This window comes from Bombina bombina, chromosome 10, assembly GCF_027579735.1.
Source record: "Bombina bombina isolate aBomBom1 chromosome 10, aBomBom1.pri, whole genome shotgun sequence".
NCBI lineage: Eukaryota > Metazoa > Chordata > Amphibia > Anura > Bombinatoridae > Bombina > Bombina bombina.
In genome coordinates this window covers 57046038-57058603 of record NC_069508.1, presented here as the reverse complement: position 1 = coordinate 57058603, position 12566 = coordinate 57046038, and the positions used below count along the sequence as shown (strand labels likewise).

The window sequence follows — 12566 nt, the reverse complement described above, 5'->3', positions numbered from 1 at the left end:
TATGGGCAGTGGCATAAAGATCTTTTTGTGACGGATTTCTTCTTCTTGTGAAAGTGCAAATCCAGAGCTTTGTGAATTGCACTTTCACATGAAAAAAATCCGGCACCGAAAAGAGTCAAATGCTGTTCCCGTAGCCATATTCGTCATTCATTGTGCACAAGAAACAACAAATGAACGTCTATTAAACACATATTTTTGATGTGTCCACGCAGTGACATATTTAGGTTTTGTGCTGCCCTAGGTACTCAAAATTCTGCTGCCCCCCCCAGGGGTGCAGTGTGAGTGTATGTGTAGGTGTAGTAAGTGTGTGTGTGTTTGTGTAAGTATAAGGTGAGTGTGTGTGTAGTGCAGTGTGAGTGTATGTGTAGGTGTAGTAAGTGTGTGTGTGTTTGTGTAAGTATAAGGTGAGTGTGTGTTTAGTGCAGTGTGAGTGTATGTGTGGGTGTAGTAAGTGTGTGTTTGTGTAAGTATAAGTTGAGTATGTGTGTAGTGCAGTGTGAGTGTATGTGTGGGTTTAGTGAGTGTAGTGAGACTCAAAAATTGCTGCCCCCCAAAAAAATCTGCCTCACTAGGCAAGTGCCTTGTTTGCCTAGGCCAAAACACGCCCCTGGTGTCCAGTCAATGTTTTGTATGTACTAGCGCACTCAGACATCATGCTAGATCTCTATATTATAGCATATAGTAGCATTCACTCACCTGTGGACTGTCATGGACAGGATAATTGAGAATTGATGGAGGTGACATTGAGTGTGGTCCCATGGAGGATGTGATTACTCTGTATGAAGAACCCAGATTATTCCCTGGGGAACACACAGAATTCATGTTCATAGACCTGGGAACATTAAGAGAAGATCCCATATACGCCGAGTGCCCATCAATTGAATTCATTGTGGAAAAATTAGATGACGGACTGACCGATGTTGAATGTCCATGAGGTACAGCATCTGTAGGAAAAAAAGAAAACAAGCTTAGTATTGGTTCTAGGTTTAGGAAAAAGAAAAAAACACATTACTGCATTTTTTGCAAATATTACAATCCCAAAACATGCAAATACTACAATCATCTGTACAATTATTATTTGTATGCATTATATGTGTATATATATATATATATATTCTGTACAGTTATTATTTGTATGCATTATATGTGTATATATATATATATTCTGTACAGTTATTATTTGTATGCATTATATGTGTATATATATATTCTGTACAATTATTATTTGTATGCATTATATGTGTATATATATATATATATATATATATATATATATTCTGTACAATTATTATTTGTATGCATTATATGTGTATATATATATATATTCTGTACAATTATTATTTGTATGCATTATATGTGTATATATATATATATATATTCTGTACAGTTATTATTTGTATGCATTATATGTGTATATATATATATATATTCTGTACAGTTATTATTTGTATGCATTATATGTGTATATATATATATATATATTCTGTACAGTTATTATTTGTATGCATTATATGTGTATATATATATATATATTCTGTACAATTATTATTTGTATGCATTATATGTGTATATATATATATATTCTGTACAGTTATTATTTGTATGCATTATATGTGTATATATATATATATTCTGTACAATTATTATTTGTATGCATTATATGTGTATATATATATATATATATATATATATATATATATTCTGTACAATTATTATTTGTATGCATTATATGTGTATATATATATATTCTGTACAATTATTATTTGTATGCATTATATGTGTATATATATATATATATATATATATATATATATATATATTCTGTACAATTATTATTTGTATGCATTATATGTGTATATATATATTCTGTACAATTATTATTTGTATGCATTATATGTGTATATATATATTCTGTACAATTATTATTTGTATGCATTATATGTGTATATATATATTCTGTACAATTATTATTTGTATGCATTATATGTGTATATATATATATATATATATATATATATATATATATATATATATTCTGTACAATTATTATTTGTATGCATTATATGTGTATATATATATATATATATATATTCTGTACAGTTATTATTTGTATGCATTATATGTGTATATATATATTCTGTACAGTTATTATTTGTATGCATTATATGTATATATATATATATATATATTCTGTACAGTTATTATTTGTATGCATTATATGTGTCTATATATATATTCTGTACAATTATTATTTGTATGCATTATATATATATATATATAAACCTCATTTAACAAATGTCTGTCATGCATATTTTAGTGTTACAGTTTTCATTTTGCTTGAAAAAGTTACATTAAAGCTTTTTTATTTTCACTTTTAAACTAACAGAAAGTGCATGTTTGTGCATGCAAAAAAACAAAAACATAAATAACTTTTTTTCCCTTTTAGAAAGTTTTTTTTTTTTTTCCGCAAAAAACCCCAAAAACTGCAATGGAACAATTACTTTCATGTCATTTTAAGATGTTTTTTTTTTACATTGAATATTTTGTTCTAAGTTTTTAAAACAGTTTACAAAAGAGAAAAGCATAACAACAAAAATATCAAATTACATGTAAGTAACCCCTTTTAATGGGGTTTGTGTTATTAATAGCACAGTCTAGAGTTATTAAAAGCAAGAAAACCCTTAAAGGGACAGTCAACACCAGACTTTTTGTTGTTTAAAAAGAAAGATAATCCCTTTATTACCCATTCCCCGGTTTTGCATAACCAACACTGTTATAGAAATACACTTTTTACCTCTGTGATTACCATGTATCTAAGCTTCTGTAAAATGCGCCCTTATTTCAGTTATTTTGACGGACTTGCATTTTAGCCAATCAGTGCTCACTCCAGGGTAACTTCACGTGCATGAGCTCAATGTTATCTATATGAAACACATGAACTAATGCCCTCTAGTGGTCAAAATGCATTCAGATTAGAGGCAGTCTTCAAGGTCTAAGAAATTAGCATATGAACCTTCTAGGTTTAGCTTTCAACTAAGAATACCAAGAGAACAAAGCAAAATTGGTGATACAAGTAAATTGGAAAGTTGTTTAAAATTACATTCCCTATTTAAATCATGAACATTTTTTTTTGGACTTGACTGTCCCTTTAAGGACTGGCAATGCACATGGTATGTCGTTGTCATTAAGGGGTTAAAACAAAGAAAAAATAAAACAACTGACTATGTAGCATCTGAACCATACTCCTACTGCCTGGTTAATGATACAAAGAAACATAAATCAGGTGCAAGGTAATATATCACAATCACAGTATTCCAAAACATTTTCTTTTGTGATTCAGACAGAGGCCCCTATTTATCAAATGTCTTGCGGTCCTGATCCGACAGTGCGGATCAGGTCCGCAAGACATCGCTGAATGCGGAGAACAATATGCTCTCAGTATTCAGCATTGCACCAGCAGCTCACAAGAGCTGCTGGTGCAACGCCGCCCCCTGCAGACTCGCGGCCAATGGGCCGCCAGCAGGAAGCTGTCAATCAACCCGATCGTACTCCATCGGGTTGAATTGTTGCGATTCCTGTCCGCCTGCTCAGAGCAGGCGGACAGGGTTATGGAGCAGCGGTCTTTGTGACCGCCGCTTCATAACTGCTGTTTCTGGCGAGTCTGAAGACTCACCAGAAACACAGGACATCAAGCTCCATTCGGAGCTTGATAGATAGGCCCCAGAGCATACAATTTTAAAAGTGTTTCCACTTTGCTCCTATTATCAAATTTGCTTTGTTCTCTTGATATTCTCTGTTGAAGAGATACCTAGGTCAGTGTCTGGAGCAATATATGACAGTAAAGAGTGCTGCCATCTAGTACTCTTGCAAATGGATAACATTCTTCCAAATAGTGCTCTAGAAATGGGCTCTTCAATTTGGAACCTCTGTTTCCACTTCGCACAATTAAAGAGACATTAAACACCTTGAGATTTTTATATAAAATGTATTGTTATGTGTAATGGCACAACTTCCCAGTGTGCTTTATTATTTTCCCCCTATATGTGTGACATTTTTTTAGGGGAAGCGCCTTTAGGCACGCTAAGCCCAAACTCATTCACGAGAGTGCGCTTCAAAGTGCTTGTGCCTACATTATTGAATTTATAAACTGGAAAGAACATTTGTTACTGTGATTAGGCACAAACACATTGAGACGCACTCTCGTGTATGAGTTTGGACTTAGCGTGCATGGAGGCACGTCCCCTATATAAACCCGGTCAAAAAGGAACAATCTTGTTTAAGGGTCTTCTAGGCAGATACAATGTAGCAGGGCAGCAGTCACGGTTTACATTTTAAAGAATGTTAGAATCCAGTAATAGAAGATAAATCCTTTGCGTAGAAACCTGTAGTCACCATCTTATTTACAGTTCATGCCAAAAATGAAATGGTGCTTTAACAAACAATAGAAATAAATATTTAATACTTGTGAAAATTTAAAGCGACCATAGAAAAATGATGCAAAGTCTGCTCATCCTGACAACCTAAAAGATGCATTCAGATGGTTTATACGTGGTGTAGATTCAAACGTATTACAACAGGTTCTAATGAAAGTCGCGATTAAACAATCTCCTTTTCAAAGACAATTTTTATAATACCAGTACTGTTGCTGATAATGACGACAGCACAAGTGTGACTTTTCATTACATGTTAAACAGAAACAATAAAAACACGCCATTTGAAGATGTTGGAGTTCTGAAGTGAATAAAAACGTTAACGTATGTCCATCATGCCAAGATACATATGGTTAATCAGTGCTGAGGATGGATTCTGATGACAAATAGTTAATGTCACACATGTAAGTGAGTATTTTCTACTTAACACACAAAAAGTCCTTTTCAGAAGCTTTTCTGCTGAAAACTCATTTGCGGCAGTGGGATTTTAACAAAATAATTCTGATCAATTGAGAAACTCAGCGACCAATTAAATCGAAAAGCAAAAAGCCTTTTCACGAACAAATCGCCAATAGATTGTGATTGAGGCCATAGTAAAGAAAATAGAAACATTTTTTCTTTACACTACAACCAAGAAAATTAATACAATAAATACAGAGCACAAAATATCAGACAGTTTTTGCTCTTCTTTGAAAAGGGTTACAGAGGTTTTCCACCTTCAAAAAACAGAATACTTGAAATACCAAGCGTTATGAAGTTATTTTAACCACTTAACAGTGATATACCCTGTATGTACATGACGCAGAGGGTTTAAAACCTTCTTATAGCATGCAGAAATAGCATGGTCTCGCTGCTGTTGTGAGACCCTCGTTATTTAACCCCCTAAATGTAGAAATGGCAGTTTATATAAATACATGCAGGGGTACCTACCCATTCATGTTATATAGGGAAGCCTAAGCAAATCTAATCCTCAAAAAAGGCTGCTAAATCTACATCCCTCTTCAAACCATTTATCCCCAAAGTATGTATCCAAAAGGTTTCCCGCCTCCTCTTTTGTTGACTTCAACCTGTTCAATAGGCTTAACACTTAAATATTTTGGTTTGTTTTATTAGACCTTAACATTTTTCAATACATTTAAAAGGAACACTAAAGTCATAATTAAACATTCATGATTCAGATAGAACACACAAAATTAAACAGCTTTCTAATCCACTTCCATTATCTAAATGTGCACAATCTTTATATAAGAACACTTTATGAGGCACCAACTCCTACTGAGCATGTGCAAGAATTCACAGAATAGACGTAAATGCATTTTGTGATTCGCTGATGGCTGTCATATGATAAAGTGGGAAAGAAAATTGAACTAACTATAATTTGTACTTATTTGAAATTCAAACTAAGTGCTTTTGCATTCTCTTTTTATAATGCATTTGTTTATTATGCTATTCTGCTGTGTTTTATTTTCCTGTAATACCCAGCAGTTGAAATAACACACCATTAGGAACACATTACGCTGAATCAAATTTTACAGTGCTTTTGCCCTTTAACATTACTTCCTATGTTATATGGATACAAGTGTTTTCCATAATTTAGAGGGATCATCCGATCTCCAAAAGCCCCACAATAATTATATCTGTGAATCCAACATAAGGGAACATCCTTTTCTGTAAAAAAACAGACTGATAAGCATACATTTCCATAAATCATAATACAGAATAATTCAGAAACTAAAGCTGATATGGCTTTAAATGATCGTTTGTTAAAAAATAATTTCTACACACTTAGAAGTTTCACTAAGTGTTATTTATTATCGTATTATTATTATAATATTAACATCACTCCTCACTAACATCATTCTCACTTTTGCAGTCCCCCCCTCCTGTTTCCCCCCCTCCTACCCATCTAGATTGTAAGTTCCCACTGGAATAGGGCCCTCAATTGCCCCTGTATTTGTCTGTAAAATGTAGTCTTGTATTGTATTGTTTCACTGTTGTACTTATACCTTTGTACCCATGGACAGCGCTGAGGAATCTGTTGGTGCTTTATAAATAAATAATAATATCTACATTGATTTTAACATTAAAAATACCCACTGGGTGATAACCCAGCTCAGCTTCCATAAACAATAACCACACTGGCCCCACCCAAAAAATCCTACTTCCTTAATCTTATAGCAATTAAACCTAACTGCACCCTTCCTCATAACAATTAACCCCAACCGCATCATCTGCTATAATGAAACACTCATGTTTTAGACCCCTCCACAATAACTGCAACATTTCCCTGACTGTTCTTGAGAACCTAATTCTTACAATAAGCCCTTGCACTGCAATCCTGATTGGTTAATATAATAACTAATAAGGTTTGTTTAAACAAAAGCCCTGAAACAAGATTAAAGGGATACAAAACCCATTTTTTTCTTTCATGATTCAGATAGAGCAGCAATTTTAATCAACTTTCTAATTTACTCCTATTATCAATTTTCTTCGTTCTCTTGCTATCTTTATTTGAAAAGCAAGAATGCAAAGATTAGGAGTCGGACCATTTTTGGTTCAGCACCTGGGTAGCGGTTGCTGATTGGTGGCTACATTTGGACAAATTTAGCAACCTCAGAGCTCTGGTTAACTGTTACTCTCAAATAAAAAGTTGCACAAAACACCTCAAAATTACATGTAAAAGTATAGTTACACTGATAATAACACAATCTAATAAAAATATTAAAAAAATAAAAAACTGCACAAAAAAAATATAAAAGCTTACAGTATATATATATTTTTAAAGTTCAAGGGGATTTGCACTCTTACCTTCCAAAGTTGCTACCAGGGTATCAGGAACGTCAATATCCACACAGAAGTTATAGATCCGCACTCTCTGGACTTTCAAAACATGATTTTATTGTGTAGAGAGTGCAGATCTATAACTTCTGTGTTATATATATATCCCTTTGCAGTTAAGTAGAATAAAACATGTAACAAACATATTTATGCAATATTCATATATAATAAAGGTTTTAACTATGTATTTACTGTAAACTTAGAAATAGATAGTCCTAAATATATCTGTATACATCTATACCTATTTATAATCATGTATACATATAGGTATAGATACAGTATATATTGTACCAAAATACCATCGGATATATGTAGAAATATATATTTATGAATAAATAAAACATATTCTGCTATGTGAAGAACATTGGAATGTGAAATATCAATATTTTCATGTCGGGTTAGCGCCCTTGGGAAAGATACAACTGAAAGTAAGCTTACACACAAACGAAGTCATTGGTATGCAGGTAATATAAACAGAATCATTTAAAATAGAACGTTTAATAGGTTATTATCTATTAAAATAATGAAATGCAATCCTTTGACATTTGGATTAAAATTCAAAGACAAGTAAAAAACACATTGAGATAGCCTGTAAAATTAAAGCAGTAATAGCTTCTCTGTTCAATATTCATTTGTCTATATGTTACAAGAATTAAATCATTGTGGATATATTTTCAAGGTTCTATAGCAAGGTTCTATAGCAAGGTTTTATAGCAAGGTTCTATAGCAAGGTTCTATAGCAAGGTTCTATAGCTAGGATCTATAGCAAGGTTCTATAGCAAGGTTTTATATCAAGGTTCTATAGCAAGGTTCTATAGCAAGGATCTATAGCAAGGTTCTATAATAAGGTTCTATAGCAAGGTTCTATAGCAAGGTTCTATAGCAAGGTTTTATAGCAAGGTTCTATAGCAAGGTTCTATAGCAAGGTTTTATAGCAAGGTTCTATAGCAAGGTTCTATAGCAAGGTTCTATAATATGGTTCTATAGCAAGGTTCTATAACAAGGTTTTATATATACTCCTATCTGGAGGTATCAAGCATAGAAACAACCCTGAATTAGACTAAGCTCCTTCAATCCGGGAGCTCAATTACATTTACCACTGTCTAATATGCAAAGAGACCATAGCGAACAGGCTGGCTATGATTATAATAACCAGGCTATGCTCAAGCAGGTTAAAAAGGTTAATAAGTACTCCCAGTGCTGCGCCCCTTTTAAGCACGCTTTGCAATGCTTCTTCAGAGGAGGGGGGCACATCGCACTTGAGAATATGCGTTTGGGTTGGCTCTAGTGTAGGGTGTTAGTTTTTTTCCACTCTTTTGCTACATTGAGGTAGATTTACCATTAGTCGAGCAGACATGATTCGCTGTAGTGAATCATGTCCACTTGACCTCGCTAAATGCCGATAGCATACGCAGTCAGCATTTAACATTGCACAAGCATTTCTAGTGAATTACTTGTGCAATGCAAAACAAGAGGTACCCATAAAACCATACCAATTATCCACCACATTGGGCAAACACCTCAACAAAGTGGCAACAAACACACAGTAGTCAAGGGTGAGTGGGTTGGAGCTTCTCCTCACTGTTCTTGATACTGATTTGATGTTGTTTCTGCTCTCTTGATCCTTATAAGACTTCAAAAACCAACTCTACCCATTGCCAGACCTTTCCACAAGGCCAATGTGGGGTCAAAAACCAATATTCAATATTTTCGTTCAAGACAAGTACTCTTTCTTTTTAAATAAACTATTTTATTATCTTTTCTCATCTGCTTAGGCCAATTAGGAGCAGGTAAAAATCAACAATTAACAGACTGCTCAAACAATTGCTATATGGAATGCAATAGACTAAGGCTTATGAAGTCTGAAGTGTGTGATTACAATTCTTACAGGAGATAAACAGGAGTTAAAGGAACAGGAAACCCCAAATTTTTCTTTAATGATTTATATAGAAAAAACAATTTTAAACAACTTTCCCACTTTACTTCCATTATCAAATTTGCTTCGTTCTCTTGTTATCCTTTTCTGAAGAAACAGCATTGCACTACTGGCAGCAAGATGAACACAGCTAGTCAGCCAATCACAAAAGACAAATGTGTGCAGGCACCAATTAGCAGCAGCTCCCACTAGTGTAGAATATGCGTGTATTTTTTTTTTTAACAAGGGGTACCAAGAGAACAAAGCACATTTGAAAAAAAGAAGTGAATTTAAAAGTGTCCTAAAATTACACGCTCTATCGGAATCATGCAAGTTTAATTTTGACTTTTCTATCCCTTTAAATTAAAGGAAAAGGGAACCAATTTAATGATGAAAGTTTACTGCAATGTGTATTATAATACACTTTTTTATTACAATCTCCAATTGTTTATTGCCCCTTTAAGAAGAAAGAACAGCTGCCCATCTTGTGTAAAGGCACTCAAGGTGAACCAGTTTTGCTTGTAAATTTCGCCAGCACTATGCAGCAGCAGGCAGCCATTCCGCTGACATTTGACAAGCTATACTTATTTAGATTTTGCTCCCACATGCTCAGGACATTACATTAGACACGTGTGCTTCTGTCTGCTTAGTCCAAAGCTAGAATTACAAATGCAAACACGTCCACAAGTTAACTCCTTACCTACTTAGGTACAAGTTAGTAATAAAGATATTTAAAAGAAAAAAAAAACAGCTGTTTAAAGGAACAGTCTAGTCAAATGTTGCTCCCACATGCGCAGGACATTACATTATAAACATGTGTGCTGCTGTCTGCTAAGTCCAAAGCTAGAATTACAAATACAAACACTTCCACAGGTTAACTCTTTACCTACTTTCTGTAGGTGCAAGTTAGTAATAAAGATATTTAAAAGAAAGAAAACAAAAGCTGTTTAAAGGGACAGTCTAATCAAAAATAAACTTTCATGATTCAGATAGGGCATGTAATTGTTATCAACTTTCCAATTTTCTTTTATCATCAATTTTGCTTTGTTCTCTTGGTATTCTTTGTTGAAAGCTAAACCTAGGTAGGCTCATATGTTAATTTCTTAGAACTTGAAGGCCGTCTCTTATCTGAATGCATTTTTACAGTTTTTCACAACTATAGGGCGTTAGTTCATGTGTGCCATATAGATAATATTGTGCTCATGCCCGTGGAGTTACCTAGAATTCCGCACTGATTGGCTAAAATGCAAGCCTGTCAAAAGAACTGAAATAAGTGCATGTAAGCAGATATAAACCAGATGGTTCGGTAAGCTCGGTCTCTAGGAGGACTGCTGGTCTGTTTACATGCTCTGGTGATTTTTACAGTGAATTCCCTGTCACTAAGAAGAGAGGCTTACTTAGCCCTGTATTGTTATATTCATACGAACTGCAACATGTTGTGGATACATTGTACATTATTCCATGCGGAACTTTAGCAGATTGCTGATTACTTTGTGCCACATTACATGGCAACGATATGTTTTAAGTTGCAACATTCATACCGGTAACATTCATTCAGGGATCCCTGATATAGGCTCAGTTGAAATTGTTTGTTTTTTATTGCCCTAATAAATATTATTTTGAGTTACTTAATAAGAGTGTGATGTATACACTGATTTGTTCTTAAAGGAGAGGTGTCTGCATTTTGTATTTGATTGGCTTAATAGGGGGTTGCAGGATTAGTTTTACCTTTAGTGATCTCTTTGATTAATATATATATATATATATATATATATATATATATATATATATATATATATATATATATATATATATATATATATACAGTATATAGTATTCTGATGATGATGCTTGCCTTTATACATTTATTCTGATGAAGGGGTCTGTGTTTTTTGACTCACTATTAAGAAGACCTGAGAGTGCATTGGTTTGCAATATATTTACCCCATTTTTGCACCCAGGCGGATGACCCAGGAGGGTGGATTTATTTCTAGGAGTTTGCTATATATATATATATTATTATTATCGGTTATTTGTAGAGCGCCAACAGATTCCGCAGCGCCATATTTATGTATGTATACATGTATGTGTGTGTACATATATATATATATATGTGTGTGTACTATATTTATATATATATATATATGTACACACACATACATGTATACATACATAAATATATACACACATACACACACAGCACACATATATATATATATATATATATATATATATATATATATATATATATATATATATATATATATATATATATATATATATATATATATATATATTTGTGTGTGCATGTATATATATATATATATATATATATATATATATATATATTCCCGGCAGGCCAATCCGGCAAAGTGCCTTTAAAAGTACATGGTTCTAAAAAATGTTATGTATATGAAAGAGTAACAGTTAAATATCTTAAACATATTGTAGCATAAAAAAAAAGTTATTGAAAGCTGTTTAAATTGAATATAAAATCAACAGGAATTGCATGATGAAGTTCTGGGTTAAGTCTTTTCACTGGTTGGAAATAATAGCTCATATAAACAAAAATGCTTTACTTAGACACTAACATCCATTTTTCTAAAAGCAAAGAACTTTAATATTTTTTGAAACATTCTCTTTGAGATGGACCTTAGAAAATGAGTATCAGCCTTGGATTACTTCAGTGTAATATAAATGGTATACAGACACTGTTGTAGCAGTAGACAAGCTAGACAGGCTAAAAAAGACTGTGAAAAGAAGCTTCTCTGCAGCACAATGTGGGTGTGTCTTTACATACCCCACATGACCCCCACATGGCAACTCCACTCCCCCCCATTTTAAATATATATTTTAAAATTATCTATTGAAGCCAGTGTAGCCAATCAGCTGCTCTATCACCTGCCTCATATAACATTAGCAGACAGTGTCTAAAGCAGGGGTGCTCCATCTTGGTGCTCCAGAAAGTTTGGAAATGCATTTTCCGTGATGCTCAGACACTGAACATCAGCTCACTGAGCATCATGGGAAACTTAGTTTCAAAACCTCTGGAGTACCAATGTTGTGCAACCCTGGTCTAAAGTAACTTGGTGACGGGTTGTGAATGTGCTGTAGCTCATGCAGTAAATCATATGTAGGAAAAACTGAAGAGGATCAAAGAAAAAAATAATTTAATAGATAATTCTGTAGCACACTGCTTTTCAGAGCAAGCCCATAATGTTACCTATTTAAGGCACCTCCATATAGATCACATTGCTTTGATGAGGGCAAAGGGCAGCTGTACTAGATTATAACTTTAAAGAGAAATCATGTGTTTTTCGGGAATTAAATACCTCACAGCCCAATATCTATATGTCCTTTTCCACCATTTTAATAGCATTAAT

At 33.5% G+C, this 12566-nt stretch overlaps 1 protein-coding gene across 2 annotated transcripts in view; it reads right to left on the bottom strand.

Annotated features, from left to right (window-relative positions):
- The window catches only part of RXRG (retinoid X receptor gamma), a 115279-nt gene that overhangs the window by 76808 nt on the left and 25905 nt on the right, over positions 1-12566 (bottom strand). For both annotated transcript variants that reach the window (XM_053694074.1, XM_053694075.1), the window contains exon 2: positions 697-944. In XM_053694074.1, coding sequence (XP_053550049.1) covers positions 697-944 — 248 coding nt within the window. The remainder of the gene's footprint in view (positions 1-696; positions 945-12566) is intronic.